The sequence below is a fragment of the Sturnira hondurensis genome, unplaced genomic scaffold (assembly GCF_014824575.4).
Source record: "Sturnira hondurensis isolate 20B ecotype Veracruz unplaced genomic scaffold, ASM1482457v3 Scaffold0016462, whole genome shotgun sequence".
In the NCBI taxonomy this organism is placed as follows: domain Eukaryota; kingdom Metazoa; phylum Chordata; class Mammalia; order Chiroptera; family Phyllostomidae; genus Sturnira; species Sturnira hondurensis.
Genome location: NW_028089093.1, coordinates 9,986,814 through 10,013,583, shown reverse-complemented (window position 1 = coordinate 10,013,583; position 26,770 = coordinate 9,986,814). Strand labels below are relative to the sequence as shown.

The 26,770-nt window shown below is 36.0% G+C and overlaps 1 protein-coding gene across 2 annotated transcripts in view; it reads right to left on the bottom strand.

Moving 5' to 3' along the window:
• Positions 1-24,291, bottom strand: part of HGF (hepatocyte growth factor) — a 74,656-nt gene extending 50,365 nt beyond the window's left edge. The window contains exons 1-5 of one of the 2 annotated variants that reach the window (XM_037066152.1): positions 24,004-24,291; positions 17,156-17,321; positions 11,728-11,840; positions 10,057-10,171; positions 4,415-4,557 (exon numbers count right to left, since the gene is read on the bottom strand). In XM_037066152.1, the coding sequence (XP_036922047.1) occupies positions 4,415-4,557; positions 10,057-10,171; positions 11,728-11,840; positions 17,156-17,321; positions 24,004-24,091 (625 nt within the window). In that variant the 5' untranslated portion in view covers positions 24,092-24,291. The remainder of the gene's footprint in view (positions 1-4,414; positions 4,558-10,056; positions 10,172-11,727; positions 11,841-17,155; positions 17,322-24,003) is intronic. The other variant, XM_037066153.1, reaches the window with a different exon arrangement.
• Positions 24,292-26,770: the final 2,479 nt, after the last annotated feature.

The window sequence follows — 26,770 nt, the reverse complement described above, 5'->3', positions numbered from 1 at the left end:
AGTCTCACAAATCCACATTTATAAATAATAGTTTTATTTACATATTTGTTTTTAAACATCTTTCTCCACATGAACTACATATTAACACAAAGTTATGGCATTATTTTTGAGATTTTAAGCATAAGACATTAAAAATTAATGATATGATGCCGCGGTTCGATTCCCAGTCAGGGCACATGCCTGTGTTGCAGGCCATTTCCCAGCAGGGGACTCACGAGAGGCAACCATACGTTGATATTTCTCTCCTTCTCTCCTTCCCTTCCCCTCTAAAGCTAAAAAAATGTAATGATTATGACTTAAAATATATTTACTTGAATATCTGACAATCATTAAAAAGACATCTGTTCCAACTGACTGGTGGTGGCTTTATTTTAAACCCCAAGCAACTATTAAAACCAGGCACTAGATTTTCATACCTCAGTTTTCTACAATCTTTGAATCAAACATGAAGGGTCCTTTCTTTATATAATTATGTAAGATTTTAAAAGCATTTTTCCTATGGGAATGCTTAATATATTTTAAAGATTTAAATTATAGAAAATAATATTAATCACTGGAATATTAATATTAATATATCTGTATCTTCTATGAACCAAACTTACAGATAAATTGCAGGTGATTCTTTAGTTAATAGTTTGTCACAAGTATTTCAAAAAATATATACTGTCTTTTTAAAGGAACAGTTTAAAGCTTGAGTTCAGGTATTCTTTCATGCTTAATTTTAAATATACAAAACGATTTGATTTACTACCCCATCCATAATGATGCAGCCTTTGGTAACTGCCATTTAATAAATTTATTCTCACAGATAAAAGTAGCTCACCTATTAAATCATTTAAGAATTCTGAGTTTTAAGGTTTCCCACTGATATTTGTATTTGCATGGAAATTTATATCATGCATACATTATTTTGTGTATCTTTATTACTTACTTCATTAAAAAAGATCTGTTTTTATTAATGTATTGACAATGCTTCTTATTTTAGATCCTTTTTATTAAAATCCTGCTAAAATAGTGTTCATTATACAATGAACTTAAACATCGCAGTTCAGTGCATATTCCCTGAAATATGTTTAGCACCTACAGGGCAGGTGTTGGTTTGCTTCTCTCACAGGAGGGTTGTTCTACTACTCTGAGATCTCTAATTGTTTCCAGAAAAGGCATTTCTGTAACCTTCAGGGCCATGGTAACCAACAGTATCATGCACCATTATATTACTGAGGAATACTCTTTTTAATGGAGATGCATTGACCTCAAATGATCAAAGGATATTAGAGATGCATATTCTAATGACATCAGAATAACTAGAAATTGGACTGTAAGTTACTTCTCTTCTGGCACAGTCATTCTACATGGCCTATCACCTCAGATCTATACCAGTGTATTTTGATGGATGTTCTTCTTATAAATCAAGGGTGGAAAAATCCCATTCTTATGCTACTGAGCAAGTAACATATATGCTAAGCTGTTTATAGTGTGACCAAATTACTTTCCCCAGAAAGCACTTTCTCAGGTCAAACAAAGCCNTCCTTCTCTCCTTCCCTTCCCCTCTAAAGCTAAATAAATAAAAAATCTAAAAAAATTTAATGATTATGACTTAAAATATAGTTACTTGAATATCTGACAATCATTAAAAAGACATCTGTTCCAACTGACTGGTGGTGGCTTTATCTTAAACCCCAAGCAACTATTAAAACTAGGCACTCGATTTTCATACCTCAGTTTTCTACAATCTTTGAATCAAACATGAAGGGTCCTTTCTTTATATAATTATGTAAGATTTTAAAAGTATTTTTTCTATGGGAATGCTTAATATATTTTAAAGGTTTAAATTATAAAAAATAATATTAATCACTGGAATATTAATATTAATATATATATATCTTCTATGAACCAAACTTACAGACAAATTACAGGTGATTCTTTTGTTAAGAGTTTGTCACAAGTATTTCAAAAAATATATACTGTCTTTTTTTTTTTAAAGGATAACCTAATTATTTCTTTTTTTTTAATTTAATTAATTTATTTATCTTTAGAGGGGAAGGAGAGAGAGGGAGAGAAACATCAATGTATGGTTGCCTTTTGTGCATCCCCTGCTGGTAGTTAGCCTGCAAGGAACCGGCCTGCAACCCAGGCATGTGCCCTGACTGGGAATCGAACTGCGATCGTCTGGTTCGCGGGCCCGCGCTCAATCCACTGAGCTATGCCAGCCAGGGCTTATACTGTCTTTTTAAAAGAACAGTTTAAAGCTTGAGTTCAGGTATTCTTTCATGCTTAATTTTACATATACAAAACGATTTGATTTACTACCCCATCCATAATGATGCAGCCTTTGGTAACTGCCATTTAATAAATTTAATCTCACAGATAAAAGTAGTTCACCTATTAAATCATTTAAGAATTCTGAGTTTTAAGGTTTCCCACTCATATTTGTATTTGCATGGAAATTTATATCATGCATACATTATTTTCTGTATCTTTATTACTTACTTCATTAAAAAAGATCTGTTTTTATTAATGTATTGACAATGCTTCTTATTTTAGATCCTTTTTATTATAATCCTGCTAAAATAGTGTTCATTATACACTGAACTTAAACATCGCAGTTCAGTGCATATTCCCTGAAATATGTTTAGCACCTACAGGGCAGGTGTTGGTTTGCTTCTCTCACAGGAGGGTTGTTCTACTACTCTGAGATCTCTAATTGTTCCCAGAAAAGGCATTTCTGTAACCTTCAGGGCCATGGTAACCAACAGTATCATGCACCATTATACTAATGAGGAATACTCTTTTTAATGGAGATGCATTGACCTCAAATGATCAAAGGATATTAGAGATGCATATTCTAATGACATCAGAATAACTAGAAATTGGACTGTAAGTTACTTCTCTTCTGGCACATTCATTCTACATGGCCTATCACCTCAGATCTATACCAGTGTATTTTGATGGATGTTCTTCTTATAAATCAAGGGTGGAAAAATCCCATTCTTATGCTACTGAGCAAGTAACATATATGCTAAGCTGTTTATAGTGTGACCAAATTACTTTCCCCAGAAAGCACTTTCTCAGGTCAAACAAAACCAACAAAACTCCTTGCAATGACGTTCAACCTCAGAAAACTGTGATAATGAAGAGTTTCTGAAAAGTAGGTTATTTTCTTCCATGTGTAAATTTAAGACAAGGATTAATGACAGACTTATTCATACAAAACAGACTTGTTCATAATGTTATCACAGATCAGTTTATTATTTTTAAAAGAAAAGAAAACAATGAAGAAGTTATAGTGAACAGAATATGATTTGGAATGAATGAAAAGTAAGAATTTACAAACAGATGGAACTGCCTCTAGCACATGAAGTTAAGAATTTTAAATTAACTGACAACAGAAAACAAATTCACCCTCTCTACGACAATGAACTAACAATGCTCTTTTTATGCAATAATATCAACCTAATACCAAATTGATATTTACGGAAGAATTATTTTTTAAAAAATTTGGTTAATAACAAATTGGTAAGATATCTTTTTATAAAAATTGGACAGCATTTCAGCAGACCCCCACCCCTAAGTACTTCAAAATCCTACTAAATTTCTATCAGCATTTAATCCATGTTTTATTTGGATTTTCAAATTTTAGTGTCTGACAGAACTAAAAAGCCAGCTTTTGGTAGTCTGATAACTAAGAAAAATAAAAACATACACAGTGGTAAATGGTTACTGCTCTTCTTTCTTGTCAGTCATTCATTTTTCCACTGCAAAAATAAGGAGAGGGCCCTCTTATGCTGTGGGAGAAGGTAAAAACATAGGTATGGATTCAGGGTGCCTGCCTTTAAGACGGCTTTGATCTCTTCAGGTATACTCAATGGCATTCCAGTCTATGTATTAGATTTCATTCTAGTCACTTTTGCACCAAAATGCACCCAGGTGTATCGATTTCCAGTGACCTGCTCCCATATTCTCTTCTGGAACAATAAACCCTTGCCACAGCACTTCAGAATAAGACTGACAAAATTTCTGTGGAAGCAGAAGCTAGATGAATAGAGCATTAGCTTTACTCATAAGGAGTAAGTTTCAAGTAGCTCCTCTCAACTGATGTGTAGGAACAGATTTGGAGGTATGTGAGCTCCAGCTAGTAAATGAGGAAGCCCGAACTTTTACTGTCCCTGGGAGGATGCCTCAGGCCGTATCAAACTTGACAGACTGGTAACTTGCTCCCTTATTCTAAATTAATCTTGTGATAATTCAGTTTTAAAACTTTGCATATAAAATGCTCAGATAATTCTCTATCGTGGTATTGGAATAAACAACATATTCACTGTGATTTGATTCATTTCTCTTAACCCTTCAGGAGAACTGCAGTTCTATACAAAGGAGGAGCACAGAGCCCCACACGGCATTCAGGTTCATTTACCTTCTGAACACTGAGGAATGTCACAGACTTCGTAGCGTACCTCTGGATTGCTTGTGAAACACCAAGGTCCCCCTTCTTCCCCTCGAGGATTTCGACAGTAGTTTTCCTGTAGGTCTTTACCCCGATAGCTCGAAGGCAAAAAGCTAGTTTTAAAATGATAATCATTACAGTATAAGCACACGCAACTTTACTTTTGGCCTATGAATTTTACTAATTAGTGGGTATGATTTTCCTTAAGTAGAGAAGTCTTTATTCTAATTCAGATCCCCATACATCGGGAGTACAAAAAATTCAGGTTTACAGTCGTGAGTACGCAAAACACAGTTTATTCTTGTATTACTATGTATTAATTACTGTATTATTTTCCATATGAATAACTGTAAACCTACTTTTGCCCCATCTAGCATATGGACTGGAATTGTCATTTGCATCTATTCTTAAAATCCCTAAATTTTATAAGTATTTACCTAACTTAATTCACATATTCAAAATCATTTAGCATGATCTATCTCTGGATTTGCAAAAAGCCAACCATTCAAGAACCTAATTGACATTTTTTGAACCACAGTTTCAAAGCCTCATTCAAAGACAGCAACGATTGAGCAAGGCTACTAAGGAGAGAACTGAAGAAACACTGCAATTGACCTTGAAATCCCACAATTACACTGCTTATCCCACATAATTACCTGTTTGTTTTTTGCTTTTATTATGAAGAATCGCCCTCCTATTTTCTGCACAACTGAGAAACAGATTGATGAAGTTACACAAACAAAAGGTCTGTACTCAAATTAAACCTGGACTCAAATTTCACCTCACTTACTGGAGACCCAGCAGGTAATTTAGTCTCTCTCAGCCCGTTAGCTCACTTTCACAATGAACAGAACCATAACTTACAACATCTTACACCTCATATGGTTGTTTTGCGAAGTTCTAAGAGATGACAGGGTAATTGACAATAAATGCTACATATTATTAGGCACACTCCACTTAGTAGTCTTTGCTCTGTGGAAGTAAAGAACATAATCGCTATTCTCTTCAAAAACTTTACTTATTTTCACTGTGATTGAGACTTGGTGCTTCCAGGTTTAGTCCATAATAGTTGGCCATTGAGCGCAGAGACCGCAATGCACTTCCTTCATTTGAAATTTCTAATGTCCTAGGCATAGTTTTGTTACCAGCGTAAAGTATTTCAACACAATATCAGAAATCAAAAAACTTTTTTCATTCTTTGTACTGCTTGTGGCACTGATCTCAATGATGCTGCATTTGTCTGCTAGATGGCGTACACACAAAAAAATCACAAAGAAAGAAGATACATCTGTAGGTAATGCTAAAAAACACTGTTTTGAAAATCTGGTAGCATTTTCAATATTAAGTTCTATTTTTGCTATGAAGCTTTTTTCCTACTTGTACTGATTTCTAAGTTTTAAATAGTACTTAAAGTCCAAGGATGTTAGTCCCTTATTAGATATCATTCAAATGTGCTCCTTTCACAATGAAACTCCTAGTGAAAAAATATCATCATTTTGTTTTATTATGTTGTGACACAAAGTGAATGTGGACATACATCAGGTACTAAGCAACAGTTTGCAACAGAACTGCAAATTTCATTTGAACATGAAGTACAGCACAGTTAAGTCCTCAGAATAGACAACGTACTGGTCGAAGGAAAGAGTTTAGTCTAAGAGACTTACTACTAATTAAACATTTTCAAGGAAGCTATTAAATATGATTAACATTATTAAACTCCAAAATATCTTTAGATAAAAAGTTTATAGCCTTCCTATACTGGCATTCTAAATATGGAAGAACAAAAATTAGACATTAGTCCACATGACTAGTACAATTAAGAATACAATAAAGGTCATAATGATTTTACAGTTTCCTAACAATTTTAATTTTCAAAGTTAAAAGAAGTTATCTTTTATCTTAGTTTTAGCCCTATTTGCCATTGCTTAAAATTTATTTTCTTTAATTGTTGTCAGTTCTCCAACTTTTCATAGTAGATTTATAATGAAATACTCATCATTTTGATAGAACCAAAGCTGATTTTATGTTTATTCATAAAGTAATATATTAATCAAATTTACCTTAGAAAATACTCTCACAACTCTATCTTATGGAAAAGCTCAGTATAGTAGAGTAGTAAGAATAAGTTATTATTAATAATAAATCTACATTGCTGCCATATAAATATATGTTTATTATACATATATATACATCATATATATCACTCAATTAGTATATGACACCAGTTCTTAGACAATTTAGTTACTCTTTGGGTCTTCAACTTCTAGATTTATAAGATGAATGGAGTGAATTGAATTAGGAGGTCCTTTATTTTGTACCATTTTACACATTAACTTTACTTAAGAAACTAAACACACCCTGGCCAGGTAGGTCTGTTGGTTAGAACATTGTCCCAATATTCCACAGTTGGGGGTCCAATCTCTGGTTAGGGCACATACAAGAATCAGCAAATGAATGCATAGATAAGTAGAACAACAAATGCATGTCTCTCTCTCTTAAATCAATAAATAAAAATTAAAAAAAGAAACATGGATTTAGCACATGTTAAATGAACGCAAGTATCAACAGGAAGACTTTTGTTCTGTGCATACACGCACAAATAAATATATACCCACCTATACATTTCCAGTGGATTCATAAAGCTAAAAAGAAGCTGTGAAAATGTAGTGAATGAATCAGTCAATGGTTTAGTAGGAAAAATAAAAGTAGGAAGGAAGAGAAACAAGTGGAAATCAAACCTAAATATGACTGAAAGATGAATAAAATTTCCCCACCGGAGTTAACAAAATAAGAAAAGAAAAGGTGTGCTCCTTTCCACAATTCTGTATCCATGCATATCAAATTCCCCTTTAAGGCATGCAAGGTAAAGAGCATTCTGGGTCACCTCTTCATTCTTTGTTTTTTAATCCAAATAAACTTGCTTTTGTTTTTGCTTTGTGGGGTTAGCATGTTTTTCTTGAGCATCCCATGCTTGACCGAGGAGTGAAGCTCGGCCCCATTCTTTTCACTTGTTAGTGTTCATTCAACAGATGTTTATGAAAACCTGTTACACGGCATCCATGTGCCAGTCAACAGGCTCCGTAGTAAACTGTTACTACATACATACTATTTTTGGTTCTTTGCCCTTGTTAGCAGGGCTTTAAGAGAGATAAGTAAGGAAGATTTAAAATAGAGTTATGTGTAAAGGCACTTTGAAACACAAATTAGACTTCTGGGTGCTAGTCACCTTTTCTTTACTTTTAATATTAGCTGTGTTCATAGGAAACTTGATCTATTCCATCATCTGCTTTATTAATAAATGCAGGGTGGCCAATGACAGACAGAGATGTAGATATCAGGTCACCTGATTTTCTAGTTAAGCTCCTATACTAATTCCATCATCTATCATCATCTTCCCATTAAGCCACTTATAAAATATTTCAATTTAGGGAGTCAACAGTAAATCATTCCTCTAGACAGAAACATATATACTTCTCTTTCCATTTCCCATGAAGTTAACCTTTAGTTAACAATTAACTTAAAAGTGGTAAGCTCTCATGCAGATATTCCAATAATCTGCTAAATGATGATAATGAAGTGTTGGTCCCATTGCATTCGAAGTAGTTTTAATTAATGTACAAGATCTCCTCAGCCCTAACTCAAGGAAATGCTTGTTGGAAAAACAGCTGATTGGACTGGAAAGCCCGTTCCCAGAGAGATCTATTTCACATGTATTGCTCTAGCAGAGAATCACAATCATAGAGAATTTGGGTTGAAATAAGACCTCTACTGGGTCAGTCCAGGGCAATCTCCTCGACAGGGACAGGATTGATTTCAAATGCTGTTCCTTTGTTCATGAAAAGTATAGATTTATCTATTTAAATAAAATGGTTTTCTCACTATTCTGGGAGTGACACTATTCAAATACTTACAAGAGGACAAAATCAATTACCAGTATATTGCCTGTTTTTGTAATATGGGAAATACTATGTTGTAGGAACATTCATACATATTTAAAAGTAAATAATTTAGAAAAAATGCATTGTTTTCAATTATTGAAACACAGTAAAGCTGATCAGTTTGAACAATTACTAGTTGGTGTTAGTGAGGCCAAGATCCCAGTTTTGATCCCAACGTAGAACAAACTTTTTTTGTTGTATGTGGTCCAGTTAACTCCTCTTTGTTTACTGAAGTACCATCATCTTGCATAACTATGCCCTCCAAAAATTAATGAAATGCAATAAAAAGTGGATTCATCAAAGCAAAGTTATCCTCACTATTGCAACACCAAGTCACAGCGTGTGTCCTACTGGCCTGCTAAGAGTATCCTGCCAGGGGTTGTAACAAGCAAAGGTTACAGAGTGACACTTGCTGGACTCGGATTCTGGCCACACCACTTACTAGCTGTGAATGACTCTGAAAAGTCGCCAAGGCTCTTTGAGCTTCAGATTCACTATATGTAAAACAGAAGTAATAAAACCACTGTGTGGTTCTTGGGAGGATTAGATGAGACAAACTGGGTATACTGCTCAGCAAGGCAACCGGCGCAGGATAAACTAAATCTTCTAATGCATTTAATAACCAGGGAGAGCTATTTTGAATGACTGTACTTCCCATTAAAATTATTTGTAAAATAAATCTTGAAAACTCACCAAATTTAGTTCTCTAGTGGTTAGTAGACAGTTATCTATGCTTCTCCATTAGGATGAAAACTTTCAGACTAATGAGCTTCTGGAAACTAGGTTCACTCATCTTTAAATAGCATTCATCTGTTATAATGAACACAATTCTTAAATGTAGACATTTAATTCCTGAGGAATGAGAAGTTTTTCCAATCACTGGGCACTAGGTAGATGGGAAAGCTGGTCAGTCTGAGGCAGGAGTTTTTAGCAGAGGTTCTCAATTTTAACTGTACTTCGCAATCATCTGGGGAGCATTTTTAAAAAATGCTGACACATGGGTCCTTTCTCCAAGAGATTCTGGTTTAACTGGTCTATGCTGAAACCCTGTATGGTAGATTCATGAAGGGCTCCTAGCAGGTGATTTTAATGTTTGAGAACCACCAGTTAAAGAATATTTGGCCCCCGGATAAGGTCAGAATGTTGTCCATCCCTAATTTATAGTCAACCTCTACACTTCAGCTACACAGTGATGAACTTTCCTCACAGGCCAAAGTAGAGGTAAATGTTTTTTTAAAAATTACGTTGTCATTATTTTTTACAAACATCAGGATCTACAAATTAAGGATTTTTATTTATTTTAATTTATTGATTTGAGAGAGAGAAAAAGGAAAGAAGAGAGACAGAAACATTGATTTGTTTTTTCCACTTATTTATGCATTCATTGGTTGATTCTTATCTGTGTCCTCATTGAGGACAGAACCTGTGACCTTGTCATATTGGGGCAATGTTCTAACAGCTGAGCTAACCAGCTAGGGCTCAAAATCGAGGTTTTGATGTAAGATAACGCTAGGCCACATTTTCATAATTTATTAATCTTTGGCTAAGTATCAGTCATGGATTCACATAATCTTTGGTTTAATGTAATTCAGCAAAGTTGGCTAAGTTATTACCGAATTGTAGGATTAGCCTGAAGAGGTAACAGGTTTACCCTCTTTTTCATGGTGTTCTTACCTGTGCTCATGGGGTATCATGGAATTCCAGGGCTGACATTTGATGCCACTCTTGGTGACAGACACCGTTCCCTTATAGCTACGTCCTTTCCCAATGATGCAGTTTCTAATATAGTCTATTAGAAGAAAGCAGAGAAAAATGCGATGAGTGAACTCTGCTGCATACATTTAAAAGAAAAAGAAAATTCCATTCAGATCTTCAAGCAATCAATGCTTGAAAACTATCTCAAATCACATTAAAATATGTTGCCTAAAATTTCTGCTAATATTTTCAAAATAATTCATTTCAGAAGAATTCAAAACCAAACAAAAAGACTACTGAGAAGTTTCATTTTGTGAGCGTATATGTGGGTTACCGCACAGATTTGTCTATGTACTCACATAGTCTTTACACTTAACTGGCCAGGCAAATTTATTTTTTTTATTTAATGTTTATTGTAATTTCTTCCATTACCATTTAGTTCCTTTATACGGCCAGACAAATTTAAAGAAGCAGAATGATTTGCTCAACTATGCAGACCATGTTAAGAAAATATTAAAAGTGAAAAGTAAGTGATTTATGGAACTTACAATAAATTCAGAAAGTTACTTTAAGATAATAAAAATAACTAATTGCCCTAATCTCAGTAAAATTGTGTTTCTGTATATGTGTGCATGTGTGTGTGAGAGAGATATTTACATTATTTTGATTTTTTCATATTGTTGCTAACACTTCAATTGTTAAATTATAGGGCAATCACATTAAAAGATGCTGTATATTTCTGTCACACAACATAGTTCCTATCAACTACAATACCGCTGTTAGCAACCTAGAAGTTTGAAGATGGTCTTATACTAGATGATGAGTAATGTTTAGGATTTGTAGAATTATTGAGGTGTATAAAGATCATCTTATTTTGTACCATGAATTAATCTGAATTTAATTTAGATATATACCATGTTATAAGAAAATATCTGTTTATATTACCAAGTACCCAAATTAATAAGACAATATGACTTAAGAAAACATTAAAATTAAAATAAATACTACTATAAATACAACCCATGATTATTTTTCTGTTGAGATTCATTTTGTTAAATTCATATTTATTTAACATTCTTCAATTATTTATTGATATGATTCTGCTTTTGAACAAAGTAAATAGCTTTTGAATATAATATCAGAATACCAAAATAGACGACAAGTGATTTGGTCTCAAATTTATTTTATTTTTTTAAAAGAACATAATAATTAGAAATAGATTCATTTAATTTTTTAATATCTACATAATTTTTATGATCAGCAATCATCACTATAACTTAGCTATTGAAAGTTGTTAAAATGTAAAATACTTTAGTAAGCCCAGAATTTGATGTAATGTAAGATGTCTTAAAGTGATAGCTTACAGTGGCATTTTCTAAAATAATACGAAGAATACCAATTCTAAGACAGGCTCCTACAAATAAACGGAGAAGCATAATCTAATTATAGAAAATTTGGGAAATGATCTCTTTAATCAAAAATATACTGGAGATTATCAATGTGCTCAAGTCATCTGTCTTAATGGATAAATTAGCTGCATACCAGATGTAGTAGTTAACGGAAAAATCAGTCGGAAGGAGCACTGTGGCAGGAAATCACATAAACTTTATACTGTATTTCACTATGAATATTTAGGGAGAGGCCAGTTACCTTTGTTTTCATAGAGGTCGAATTCATGGCCAAACTCTTTTTTCACTCCACTTGACATGCTATTGAAAGGGAACCACAGGCATCGTTTCCTTGCTTTATCAAAAACAAAGGCCCTGAAAAAAATATCTGAATGAAAAGAAGGAATACTACTATTTATACAGTTTTTAAAGAATGGACACATGGTTTAACCAAGGAGGGCGATATAAATGTCTTTCTGAAGAAAAATGATAAATGCAAACATGTCTTACCCAAGAATAGTGAATAAAGTGCTTGAAATTTTTTTCTGTATTTTAAGTGTTGCCATTTTTTACAATACACAAAATGATGTTGAAATTTTGAACTATTTTCCTTCCATTAAGAAATTATATTAAAATTTCTCACTGTTGTGCTTACAATGCCACCATGTACAAGTATCTAATTTCTTAAATTACACAGATTTTCTAAAATACAGACTTCTTCCTAGTCCACATATTTTGGGGAACAAATAATCTTCTAATCTGAGATATTTCAGTGTAGTCATTTATTTCTTAGTATTTGACAACTTTTACATAACATTAAATATGGGGAAATAAGTTTTATAAAACAAATATAAAAATACATACAATTTTAGAAAATATTTTACCTATTATTTTATGTTTATTTACTATTTTGTATTCTATATCCATTACTTCAAAACATTATAATCATAAACTTTGTGCTTTGATATACATACAGATATTTCACAATGCCTACCTATAAAAACACTTTATAGCTGGAAGAGTAATTAAGAGTAAATCATAAAAATATTTTTGTGGCTGTGGCAGAATGCCTTGGTAAGATAAAATTGGCTACTAATAGACTTGAATTTTGATCTGGTAAACTGTAAGCTTGTGCAATACATGTTAAATTCCCTATTTTCCTAATGTAGGGTGGCGGGGGAAGGTGTTAAATGACCTTGAAAACATAGTAATTAGGTAAAATTACATATATAAATAAAACTAAACAAACATCTAAGAATAAATGTTAAAGTTCTAGAGTCAATAGCTTGTCACATGACTGTACATTGAAATTTAAAAAATGTACCACATACATGTAAACTACTTTTCCATATGACTTTGACATGAGATCACCTTGCAGGAGCCCCATCAGGAACATGCAGATTTGCTATGTGAAAACCAACGTGATTACACTGGAACGTTGGGGACAGGGTTTTCAGTGTGACTTCATTCACTTCTCTACTATTCTCTCAGGAAAGTGTTTCCTTATATCATTACACCTCCATTTGGACTGGATCTAAGCTGTCAAGTTTTGTGAATTGCAATTTCTTTTAAGTTTGACATTACACATCTTTATCTTAGCCTTATTTTAACTATCATCTGCATTTCAAGAATTTATTTAGTCTTGTTTTCTAGTTGTTCATGGCTGGAGAGGAAAGCCTCCTGTGTTTTTCTCTTGAGCCAATCAATGAATAGCAATTCTCTGAAAAACTCAGAATTCTGGTCATCTTTCCTACCCAGTAAAGAAAAATTTCAGTATCCATAAAATCATTATCGTTGATCCCTCCTCAAGAGAAAAGTAATGTTTGAGAATATTCCATTCCATGTCCACTCAATCACAGATACTTTCACACAGCTTCATTAGTGTTTTTCAAACATTTTCCTTATTTACCATTGTTTTCCAATTATTCTAAACCACCGAACAAGTCAGCAAAAAGATCCTTTAGTCCATTAAAAATCAAATATCAGAGTATCATAGTACAGCTATTTAATTCTGAATTACTAACATCGTGATTCCAAACACACGTATAATATACACATAATGTGACCGATGAACAAGAATGATACCATTTCCAGCCAGAAGAACGGTTGTTATGGCTAATACAGTTAATAATACCCAGTTAATAATACCCATATTATTACCAATATTATTACATGTGGTTTTCTGCACAGGTTGCCACAAATTTGGAGACTAAATTTAACACAACCAGGATATAGTAGGAAAATATGAAACCTCATATATATACATGGGATATGTAAAGATTTCCTAATCATATCACATGTGTTCTCCAAGGAAGGGAACACATTTTAGTTTCTCCTAAATAAAACAAAGGAAAAGGTTTTATGTTTTGTTTTGTTTTTAATAGGTATTAGTCTGATTAATGTGACAATCAAAAGGTAGCAATTCTTTCCTTACTTCTGGATCCAGGAGAGTGTATTTCAGATTCAGAGTTAAAAGCCAACACTGAGATGTGGTTCTCCGATCTCCTTTGCACAGCCCTTCCAACCCCAGGAGGAAAACACAGTACCTCCAACCTCCTCCATTGCCAGAAGACCATCTCCAGAGATGCTGACTGAGAGTGATTTTCCTCCAATTTACTTTTCACTGTCTCAAGGTTTTATCAGAAAGGGAAAGAAACAGAATCTAGATGGGCATCTCCCCCTCTCTCTGACAAGAACTATCCCCTTGAAAGTAGCAGTTTGACTATAAAAATACTTCCACAGGAGCTGAAAATGAATGGGAACGAGATAGTCTCTCCTCCCTCCACATCTGTTGAAGACCTCCTCTACCATGTCCTTTCTCCTCAGGCCCATAATACTCATTTCTCTGAGAAAGGCAAGATGAGATAAAGACCACTTGCCATGACTTTACTAAACCCGTGTTCACATTATGGGTCATGACCCAAATGTAGTACAGTAATTTAAAATTCACAGGGTGTCTTGCTCAATTTTATAAAATATGGGGTAAAACAGGGAATGAAAGGTAGAACATTAAGTGAGGGGAGAGATGTTTATGGAGAAGAACTAAGAGATGTACTTTCCTCAGGCACTTAGGCAGACTCTTCCAATGAAATAGTCACCTTCATTGCCCAAAACTTTAGATTCCATCCCCTGGGATCACTGGCAAAGCAGTAAAGAATTCTTCCCTGTGAGGTCACACAGGGACGTTCACAAGATAAGAAAACTCACTGAGTCCCCCCATGGCTCTTTGAATTATCCCATCACTTTTCACCTAAAACATCATCATCACTAAGCCTAGCCTTTTTAAAAAAGCCTCTGTTGACACCAATCTCTCTTATTTTTTAATCTAATTCTCTCAACACCTTTTATTTAAATCCCCAAAGACAATGACATAAGTTATAGTAAATTTTGGCTATTGCCCAACTTCTGAAAATTCCTTTACTCCTCATGTATGAAAAAAATGTTTACTCTGAAAGAATATTTTTAAATGTTGGACAGATAAAAGTCAATCTAATTATATTTTTGCTCCTGAGAAAGCCCAGATAGAGGTGTAAGAAGAAATGCTTCACTTCCTCACACAACCAAAAGGATATCAACCAATTTAAAAGCAAAAAACAACCAGAACTGCCAGAAAATCAAACTGCATGGAAGTCTGACAACCAAGGAGTTAAAGAAGAAACATTCATCCAGACCAGTAGGAGGGGAGCAGATGGGCAGCTGGGGCAGAGAGGATGTGTGGCGAGGTGGAGGACTGAGTGGGAAAGGTGGCTGGCAGACAGGATTTCCCACATCCGTGTGAGGATAAGCCAGGAGGATCACCTGGGGAGCGAGAAAAATTGTGCAACCCAGGGTTCCAGTGCAGCAAACTAAAGCTTCAAAACTTCTGGTTGTAAAAATCTGTGGGGGTTGTGGCAACTGGAGAAACTACCAGCATTAGAGAAAAGTCCACTGGAAAGACCCATGGGGTCCTAGAACATACACAAGCCCATTCACCCAGGAACCAGCACCTGAAAGGACACAATCTGCTTGCAGGAAGCGAGGGAAATGATGGAAAGTGGGGCAAGAGCCAAGCAAATGAGGAAGCAACACTGTCCCCTCTTTGATCCCTACCCCACATACAGTGCCACAACGCAGTGAAGCAGCTTGCCCCACCCTGGCAAATATCTAAGGCACTGCCCCTTACAATACAGCAGGTGCACCGAGACAGAGAAATATGGCCCAAATGAAAGAACAGATCAAAACTCCACAAAAGCAGCTAGGCAACAAGGAGATTGACAACCTACGTGATGCACAGTTCAAAACACTGGTAATCAGGATGCTCACAGAAATGATTGAGTTCATTTGCAAAATGAAGGAAGAAATGAAAGATATGTAAAGTAAAATACAGGAAAATATACAGGGAACCAACAGTGCTGGGAAGGAAACGAGGACTCAAATCAATGATGTAGAACAAAAGGAAGAAATAAACAGTCAACTGGAACAGAATGAAAAAAACAAGGATTTTTAAAAAATAAGGACAGGCTTAGGAACCTCTGAGACAACTTTAAACACTCTAACATCTGAATATAGGGGTGCCAGAAAAAGGAGAACAATGGCAAGAAATTGAAAACTTCTTGGAAAAAATGATGAAGGAAAAAATCTCCAGTTTGGTGAAGGAATGAGACATGCAAGTCCAGGACATTCAGAGAGTCCCAGAGAAGTTGGATCCAAGAAGAAACACACCAAGACACATCATAATTAAGTACCCAAGATTAAAGATAAAGAGAGAATCTTAAAAGCAGCAAGAGAAAAGGAGACAGTTACCTACAAGAGAGTTCCCATTAGACTGTTAGCTGATTTCTCAAAAGAAATCTTGCAGGCAAGAAGGGGCTGGAAAGAAGTATTCCAAGTCATGAAAGGCAAGGACCTACCTCCAAGATTACTCTATCCAACAACGCTATCATTTAGAATGGAAGGGCAGATAAAGTGTTTCCCAGATAAGGAAAAGTTAAAGGAGTTCATCATCAACAAATCCTTATTATATAAATGTTAAAGGGACTTATCTAAGAAAAAGAAAATAAAAAACTATGAACAGTAAAATGACAACAAACTCACAACTACCAATGACTGAACTAAAAAAAAAAAAAACTAAGTAAACCACTAGAACAGGTACAGAATCAGAGAAATGGAGATCACAAGGAGGGTTATCGGTGGTGAGGCAGTAGGGAGAGAATGGAGGGAAGGTACAGGGAATAAGAAGCATAATTGATAGGCACAAAATAGATGGGGTGGTTATGAATATTACGGGAAATGGAGAAGCCAAAGAACCAGTATGTAGGACCAATGGACATGAACTAAGAGGGGGGATGCTAGAGGGTGGAGTGGTACACAGTGGAAGAGGATAAAGGGGAGAAAAAATTGAGACAACTGTAATAGCACAATCAATAAAATATACTTTAAGATAAATTTTGCTTCCTAAAGTTTGATTATTTATAAGATGATAAAGCATAAATTCCATAATCAAAGCTACTATATTCTAAAAGATTCAGTTTATATGCAGTTTCTTATTCAAATTTCCTGAATCATCTGAAAGCTAAGTCTTCTGTTGTGTTCAAAACTAAAGCCAAGCTTTTAATTGTAAGGGCAAATTACACTGAATTAAAAAATCATGATGATAACAAGTACATGGTATGTTTGGAAAATCATCCTAGGAACAAAATGAAGAAACTTACTTGCAAGTAAAGGGAAGTCCTCTATTCCTAATACATCTATTGGCACATTGGTCTGCAGTGTTCATTTTTTTTGTTTTAATCTTCATTAATGGGTCTTCTTTAAACAAAGTAGTCTTTGCTGACTTTTTGAATTCATGAAGTGTGTTTCTTCTTTTCTTCTGTCCTTCTATTAATAATAAAACAAACATCGAGAATAAACTTTTAAGGCTCATGTAAAAAAAATCCTTAAGGATCATTTACAAGATGATGATTTTATCTGAAAACATACTAGACCTCCAGGGATTGGGGATGGAGTGGTGGGGAATGGTATCATCAGTTAGTTAAGAGCAAGAGAGGAATATTCTAACCAGTAAAGAATAAATAACTTGTCATGTAGAATCACTCATCTATATTCCTTCAAATGAAGGATGTTTTTAAAAATTAGGACAGAGTACACACTAAATAAACAATTAATATGATGGTCTCCAAACAGTATGAAAGTGAGGGCCTGGAAATATCATAATATGCTCTATAATTTGTTGTTTCCTTCTATAATCCATCCATGTTTGTTATAGTATTAATTAGATATGTTGATTCAAAGGCAGGTGAGAAACTTCCCACTAAAAATGGTGCAGTAGACAAATTCTTCAGACTTGCTCTGTAAAGTATCTCATACCGTTCATATTCTAGCCTTCCTCATTTCCTACTTAGTGTTTTCTGTGCTTTGGGGCACTATTTCTCAGTACCATTTGTCTTGAAATATTCGTCTTGAAATCAACCCAAATGCTGTAAATCCAATGTTTGTAAAACCTCATCCTTTAATGCAGCAATATCATGTTTTCCTTAAAGTATTCTACAAGGCCCCTAGATAACAGGATGCCCCCTGTTAAAAACCCCAAAACAAACGAAAACATCCTCAAAGATGCAACCTATTTCATAACATTAGAGTATCAAGAACTTGCTTCATTATTCTCATTTTGCCTGAAGTTATCTGTTTTCTAATGACGATCCCTATGTTTACCATGAGGATGGAAATGTCTATGAGCCTGCAGCTACAGTACAAGGATAGGCATGACAGTGCCCCTCCTCTGCCTGGCCATCCTTTGAACACCCTATAACAAAGGTAGTGATAATATACTCATTTGTAAGATAAAGAAATCAAGGCACAGGGCAAAATGGACCACTTAGAAGATCCGATTTGAAACGCAGCTGCTTGGCTCCAGAACCTTCCATCTTAAACACTTACGATGCCATCTTTTCTGGAAGAACTTCTAAGAAAGGATGTGAAATTAAGGCTTGTAAATATTTCCTGAAGATTTCGTTTAGGGCTATCAGCAGAGAAGAAATTTGGACGTGAGAACAGGAAATGCATTCTTGGCTTCTTTATGTGGTGAAGTGTGTCAAGAAAACAGGGCGAAAATTTGGAAATGTGGCTGGCAGAGTGAGGTACCAAGAACGGCATTATATTCTTAAGTGTGCCAGCAACCACTGGCTCCAGCTGGTTTATTAAATGGACAGATGCTACTCATTAATGTCTCCCCTAACCTGAACTTCACAATAAATGAGAAAAAACATGAATTCCTCTAAATTTCTTGTTCTCTATAAAACTCCAGAACACAATGCCCAAAAGACTGGTACTAATTTCTATCGTAATGCTTTCATTTTTAACTTTTCTTTGCCCTACAAGATTAAATGACTATGGTACAACAGATACAATTTAAAAGACACTTTAACATAGGAATTCAATCAACCAAATAATCCATCAACATGTTATTTATTGAATGTGCACCAAATGTCTTGCATAATGCGGGCAGAGAGATGATACAATTCTGGTATCCTCATTGACTTGCCAAATGACTTTGTTTAATCACCTGAAATGCTAATTTGCCAGTTACTCAATCTAAAAAAATACAAGGTATATTATATCTGAATTAAAGGAGCTTTTTAAACTATAATCATTAAGTAAACATTTGGAAACCAATATGGATAAATAATGTTATTAATATGTGATGTTTTAAGTTTGTTTTTGAAATTTTATTCTTTACTCTCTAGCATAAGAGTGACACATATTCTCCCAAGCAAAAATGTGGTAAAATTATTTTCAAATTTCGGTTTCTACCACAGGACCACGTTAATGGGAGATGAATTTCTTCATTAAGAAGTTCTCCTTCTTTTGACCTTAGTGCACTATTTCTCAGGTGCTATAAAATGTTTCATAGCACACTTATCATCTCATTTCCTGTATAAATAGGAATATTTTTAGAAACAAATATAGCTAATTGATATAGATCATGTATTTAAAAAAACCTATACACCAAAATGAAAGACTTATATGTGTGTATATACGTATTTATTTCTCAAATAAATTATGTTAACTAAAAATACTGGATTAATTGACCTCATGTAAGGTACTTATAAGTAAGGTACTTATTATGCACATCTAAGTGACAGAGACATTTTAAAAGTCTAAGATAAACATTAAGTTCAGATAACGAATTGTACTAATTATCAAATAAAACAGAACCCGCGGTCAATGCCCTGGTCTCTTTTCTCAATGCCATGCAGTATGAAGGCGAGCACTGAAGACTGCTGAGAGAAAGAAGGACTCTGGGTTTACTGGTGGTGTTTAGTTCTACAGCTCCTCCTCAGGCGTCCTCCTGAAACAGGTTAATATGTGACATCATAAAAACAGTCTACTCTTGCTTACTGATAAGTTTTTCCATCACTACCTTTCACCTAAGGATAAAAATACATTCTATAAAGCAAATGAATCTATGATTTCCCTTTACTAAATGCTAAATAGGAGTGAAAAGCTTGTCTGGGGCTACAAAGCTAATCAGAGGCAATCGGAAACAGATACCAGGATTACCTTTTCACTATTTATTTCGCATGACTTAAACTTTCTCATGACTTGAAGCTTTCCCTTAAACTTCAGTCAATTCTAGTGGGTCAGTAACTAATTACTCAAAAACGTGAAGTTCAAGCTACTTGTACATCATGTAACACATACATTTATGAAATTAATTCCTTCTTCAATGAAAGAAAAATTCAAAACCGAAGTCATTCAAAAAAGCATCCAAAAATAAAATTTGCTTGCAGAAAAAAGTTTCAACTTTCTCTTCCATATGTATTAACAACTGATGCTTGTTTTACTGAAAACAGTTAAAAGCTTAATTTGGGAAGAAACTCAAAAATATCCTTGGATCAAATTTTGCCCTGCTATTTTTTTGTGCATGACTGTTTGTTGAAGTTTATAAACAAAATACTGAAATGAAATCAAGGGGTGAGAGATCACTCCAACTTTGTCATGTTTTCCTGTACTTGAAATTGCAAGTCCTTTTTCCTCTTCTCCTAGTATGGGAAAACATTCTGGAAGCTGTATTGCCTGAAGAACCCGAAGTCCCTGTTTTCGAACTGAAATCATTAGGGTGGTAGTGAAAACCCACAGAGAGTAGGGTCAAATGTATCAAGGTGCTTGAAGAAAGACACATTTCTCCCTCTGGTCCCCGGGCCTCACACTCATTTCTCTCAGTACCTCATATATTTTCTTCTCTGTATGGACTAACCATTGACTTCAAAGGAAAATCATGCAAGGAAAGGATTTGCAGGGTGTAGAAAGAAGCTGGAATCTGGCTCCATGTATTCTGAGAAACCTACCCACATGATTAGTGATTAACAGCTTGAAGTGACAAGATGTTAAGATGAAAGTACACAAATAATGAATGGAAGGGAATGGTTGTGACTGGAGATTTTAAACTTCTCAAAGACAAGAATCATAAATACTAGTCCAGACTTCCATTGCTATACTCTAGGACTTGGATTTCACAATCATCTCCCCTTCTTTAGCGAAAATAACAGTATCACAAATAAAGATGTCAAGAAGAAAGAGATATGTCAGACTTAAATCAAATGTTGCTATTTGAGGAGCAGCATAATGACCTCTTCCGAAGAGCTTTATAAAATTAAGCCATGTTCGGTTTGAGATCAGGAGTCTCCCTAAATATTTCCCTCCTATTTCATTCCACTTCCTTGTCCAGTATTTCACCTTTATAGAAGCCTCCTGGTCTCTTCCTTCACTGTCGGTTTCTGCCCACCACTCTCCATCCACTCAGCAACTTCCTCAGATACCTTGGCAGCTCAGAAAAGTTCACCAGCTGCCCATGTTCACAACAGAGTAGTTTAATATCACCACTTACCCATGATATCATACGTTACCTCTCTAATCACAAGTCATATTACACACCTCAGGTGCTCAGTACACTAGCCCCACATCAGTTACCTGCCCTTTCTTATGCCCTCTCACCTCTACACCTTTGGTCAGTTTGTGTTCCCCTGATTTAGGTACTGACTGAACAGTACAACTATTCATCTTTTCATACTTAGCTGGGGTACCCTATTCTCCCTAAACCTGGCTTGACCCTTTAATCTAAAAATGAACTCTCTCTCAATCACATATAATAGTATTTCTAAAACAAAGATTTTTCTTACAGTTCTTAGCAAAATGGATTTTTTAAAGGACAGTTTCAACTAACTTCACAGCTCGTGGCTTTAGTGTAAGTTGTTTGTTTGTTTTTGTTTTTTAATCCCATATATTTCATTCACATAGATTTGTGTAGCAATCTCAGTCCGATCCCTTAAACTAAGATAATAAGATAATTAATGTCATTAATATCAGTTTCCTCATGTTAGATGAGTCCAACAATGCCAATCTTATTAGAATTAAATAAGTGTTGTTTTTAGGGCTTGGTCCATACAGTTGGTCAATACCATATGTTTCTATGTCATTTGTTCGTCTTTATAACCTGCACAGTAGGTGCTCATTTAATGCTTCAGTTGTTACAAGGGACTGGATATCTGTTTCCAGTGTAGGTAGGAGCAGATGGAGGGTAATTCTCTGTAGACCAACTTCTATAAAAATGGCTTGGGTCCACTGTATTAAGTATTTCTTAAGAAACTTTTAAATAAAATACGTGCATAATACACTCTGCTCATAACTGGTTGTCACCTCATTATAGTATTCAATTCTTTTTCTAACATTGCATCATTTAATAATATGTACAACATAAAGGTATAAGATAAAAAGAATAACTGAGGAAACTAACAACAACAAAAAATTCTAAATGTTTAATGTTGGGTGGTATAAAAAAAGAACAAACACTCTTTGTACCGTTCCAAGAGAACTATCCATGTCTTCCACTTTGAAAAAATGTTATTTAAAAAATATCAAACTTGCCACCTAACAGAGGCAGACCTTCTTTTGATGACAACTTTAGCATTGTACACTTCAGGAATTACTCACAGCATATCTCTAATTCCCAATTGGCCTCTCCTTGCCTGCCAGCACACTCTTGGGTTGCATTTTCCCTCCACTCAGGAAGCGTAGTCATTTCAACATTAGCCAAAGTGAAATATAATTACAAATGTATGTCTCCTGCCAAAACTTCCTAACGTGTGCCAAAAATAAATAGACATTGTCTATGGTTGATCTACTGTTTGGGTTTTCCACACTGTGTTGCACTTGCTTGCGTTAAGCACAGATGATTTCAGGTACCTGCAGTCTACTTCAAACCATCACCATTTTAGTCTTTAAAAATGAAAGACCTCCAAATATTAGCCACGATTCCAATTTATGCTCAAACTCCCCTCGACCAGCCATGTCTTGGAAGATCCTATTTTAACATGACACACCTCAAGCATGTGAACCCGGTGACGGCACTCATTTCTCTTTCCCCTCTTCAGAAATCGGACCTAAATGTTTCAAACTGACCCTCCCCACACAGTGGGGTTTTCCAAAAGGGCCACTTCACAAAATAGAAGAAAGCCAGGTGGACTGGATGATTTCTTATCACTTAGCAAATCCTTGATGTTTTCAACCTTTGTATTACATCAGAAACTAGTCCAGAGGTCGGATGAATTTCATATTTAACTTATCTCAAAAGATATAGCCAGTTCTCTGTTTCAGATTACAAAAAGGCCCCTTCTACCACCTGGGGTTTTGCTCCACCCTTTTATTCCCCTGTGCCCACCCATAATGCGCACTGCCTTCTCCCGTTGGCATCCCAGCCACTACAATGATAACACAACCAAAAGCAGATGTTTCCTCTTGCTCTGATTACAACAGAAAACTTCCCAAAGTGGCAAATGAAATCTCTCAACTTTCAGGCAATCTGAACTCCCAGGCAACTCCTTCCCCAAGTGTAAATTCAGGAGAGAAAACGAGACACTGAAAGAAGTGCTGCAGCCTTAATCAAAGTCCCATAATTTTTGCCTTCCTTGCCCTGCAGTTCCAAAGGGCAGGCATCCATGCCCAGACAGAAGGAGATCTTAGAAGGAAGGCTTTCTCTTTCATTTTCATAACATGCAGATACTCAGAGTTTAACCTGCTTTCTCCCAATGTAAACCGGCATAAAGCCATAATTTAGCTCTGAATGTTGACCAAGTGATGTGGGGGTAGTGGCTTGTCATGGAAAATTATTCTCTGGAAGAAAACGACTCCCTACTGTCCTGACCATCACTCTCCCCTCTTCAGACCAGATCTTCTGCACAGCTTTAAACTTGTCCCAACCAGCCAGTGTTAGCACTTTATTCCTATCCCACAGTCCACAACTACTAGGCTAAGTGAGAAGGGGCTGGGTCAGTAGGGGGTGGGGGTGGGGGAGACACACTGAGGGGATGCTAATTATCATTTTAACTACTTTGCAAATAGAAATAGCTCAAAAGAAAGGACAATGAGAAATTTTAAACTCCCTGACCTCACACTGAGCTGAGACTAGGCTAAAGAGAGAGTGTTAGGCAAAGGAGAGGTTAGTATAGACAGAGTTAAAATAATAATAATTAATAACAATAATAATAATAATACTAGAACTAACCTGTATAGGGGATGGCGATGGGAAGCAGAAGGAGGTGGAGGAGGGCTTGCTGCAGCAGCAGGACTGGCAGAAGTTTGGTCACCCACATGGTGTTGCTGGACGCTGGCGAACCCACCGGAGGCGATGCCTGGGGAAAGGAATCCTGTTTCGACTCAGTGCCTAAGAGAGCCAGTCGGCTCTGAGCAGCTTTTTATTGCGATGAGCTAAATTTGTTGTGTGATTAACTGGAAAGATCTAGGTCTGAACTCCCTCTTACGGTAAGGAACTGTTTAACAACAGCCCTTGACTCTCTTCCACCCCCCTCCTTTCCTCACTACCCCTCCAAACAGCACCAAACAGATCCCCGCTCCCCGCCTCCCTCCACCCCGCAAACTCTGCTTAGGAAAGAAACTTACAAAGAAAAGGTCACCTGGCCTGAGGCCAGCTTCAATTTGGAAGCTCTAGCTCCAGATCCCAGTGGCTCCTATCCGAGTAGGGAAGGGAGGAGCAAGGCTCAGCCCCATAGCTAAACCAAGTCACAGACAGAGGACCAATTCGCTAAATTTAAACGACAACAAAAAAAATACATGTGTTTACATATCTATTTGGGAAAAGAGGAAGGGGAAGCAGCATAAGAAGAAAACGAAAAGCTGCTTTTCTGTCAAATGTGCCTTAGTTTCTGATCTGTCTAGTTTCACTGCTGGAGCAGTCTGAGGATTCGAAACACTGACACAGGTTCCCTGGGGTGTGAAACACGGGGTGGGAGGGGAGGCCGCGCGAGGTAGAGCTCCGGCAGGTCCATCCTAACTGGAAAGAGGTTAGGTGATAAAAGGGTATGGTGTTGTACGGTAAAAATAAACAAACAGGGAAAATAAAAGCACCCACAATGTCAGGTGGGTGAGAAGCCCCTGTCCAAAGGGCTCAGCCCAGGCGGTTATCTTTCAGAAGCTGTGCTAAGCTCCCCCAGGCACTTGTATACAAATGCACCCAGAGTGCACAAAAGAAACTTGTCTGAGCAGGGGTCTGATAAAGTCTGGTCAAGTTCTCAAAATGTGTAAGAGACTGGGATTATCCACCGCCTATCGTGTCAGATAAATGTAGCAAGGACTACGTGCCCTTGTATACACATATGCACAGACACAAATTGTGTCTATTTCATGTGCATACCTTCCAAGACTAACTTTCTCTGAAAATCTTTCAGACTGTTTCAATACATGAGTAATGAATGGACCACTCTTCTTCATCTCCCTTCCCTGCACTCAGCCACCCAGCCTCCCAAAAGCCAAGCAGAGGGATGAAGAGCTTTGTGGGGCAGGGCCAGATGAAGGGGAGAGAGACACGGCTCATCTCTCCTTTAGAATCTTTGTGAAACGATTGCCCAGACTTCCCATTTCATTGAGAGCCCTTGTCTTTGCACAAGTCTAATCATGACTTTGCACTTGCTGTATTTTTAATGGTTTGGGGGGGATAGTTGCCAAGTGTGCCTTTGAGGTGACTACAAGTGGGAACCAGCATCTCTGTGAGCAGAGGAAGGGAAGGTGGGCCCGTACGATAATGACTGGGGAGCACAGTGCCTCTGTGCAGAAGGGCTGCTGAGAAAATCCACGGAGCAGCCTTTCCTCAGTGTCCAGCTCTCACTCCTCATCCTCCAGCTCCACCAATCCTCACCTCCACAAAAAAACCCCGGGTTACACGATTGCTAAAGAAGCTGGGGATTGAGTTAGCTACTTTGAGGAATCCCCTTTGTATCACCTTTCTACTGTTAACATTTCTCTTTGATCATTTTCTCTTTATAAAAACAAAATCAGTGAAACTTAAAAATCATTTGTCAGCCCCTCCGTGGTGTTCCAAGTATCCATTTTACTTTCTTTTGACTTTCTATCACAGTTTGTGGAAAATCTCTAGTTTAGTGTATTGCACGAATGTGATCCTGCACTGTCCTGCCACATCTCTTGGGCTTTATAAGGATTCAAACTCCCTTTATAGAAGCTAGATATTTCTGTAAGCAAACTCTCGTAGATAAACAATGAAGGAGACCAGATCTTGTGTACTCTGTCTCTCTCTCTCTCTCACACATACACACATACACACACAATAGAGAGAGCAGTATCAGGGCTGTAAATATAATTTCAGTTATCAATACAGGCTTGAGGAAAATCTATCCTAGATAAGAGATTATTCAATGTCTTACATTTCCACTATTTTTATTGTCACATTAAATACAATAAATGCTTAAACCTGTTCAGCATTATATATTTCTATTTCTCTTTTTACAGGTTACTGGGTTTCTCTATTTTGGAATGCTAACTAGTATGTACTGAGTTTTGAGTGTACACTAAACATTGTGCCAGGTACTCTTTAAAAGATTGTCTGTGTAATCCTTAAAATAAACCTGTGTTAAGAGAGTTGTTATAATTTTCATTTATTGTAAGTTTCATGTATAATTTTCATGTGTAGTATAAAGGTATTTATTTCTATCCTTAAATGACTTGCTCAAGATCCCAAAGGCATAAAGATTCAGGTCTGAGATTTGAACAGAGCTGGTCACTGCCCATAAGCGGTGGCAAATTTCTATAAGCCCCATGACAGGAACCAAGTGCCTTATCCTAAGACAGGACATACAGAAGATGCTCAGTAATAATTTATGAAATAAACCCATACACGAATAATTTAAAATCTCTCAAAACTGTAATGGAATATATAAATAAAATAAACTACTAATCATGCTAATATTTTACTTTGTCTTGATAACACATTCTCCTTGTTTTATCGAAATTATAAAAATGAT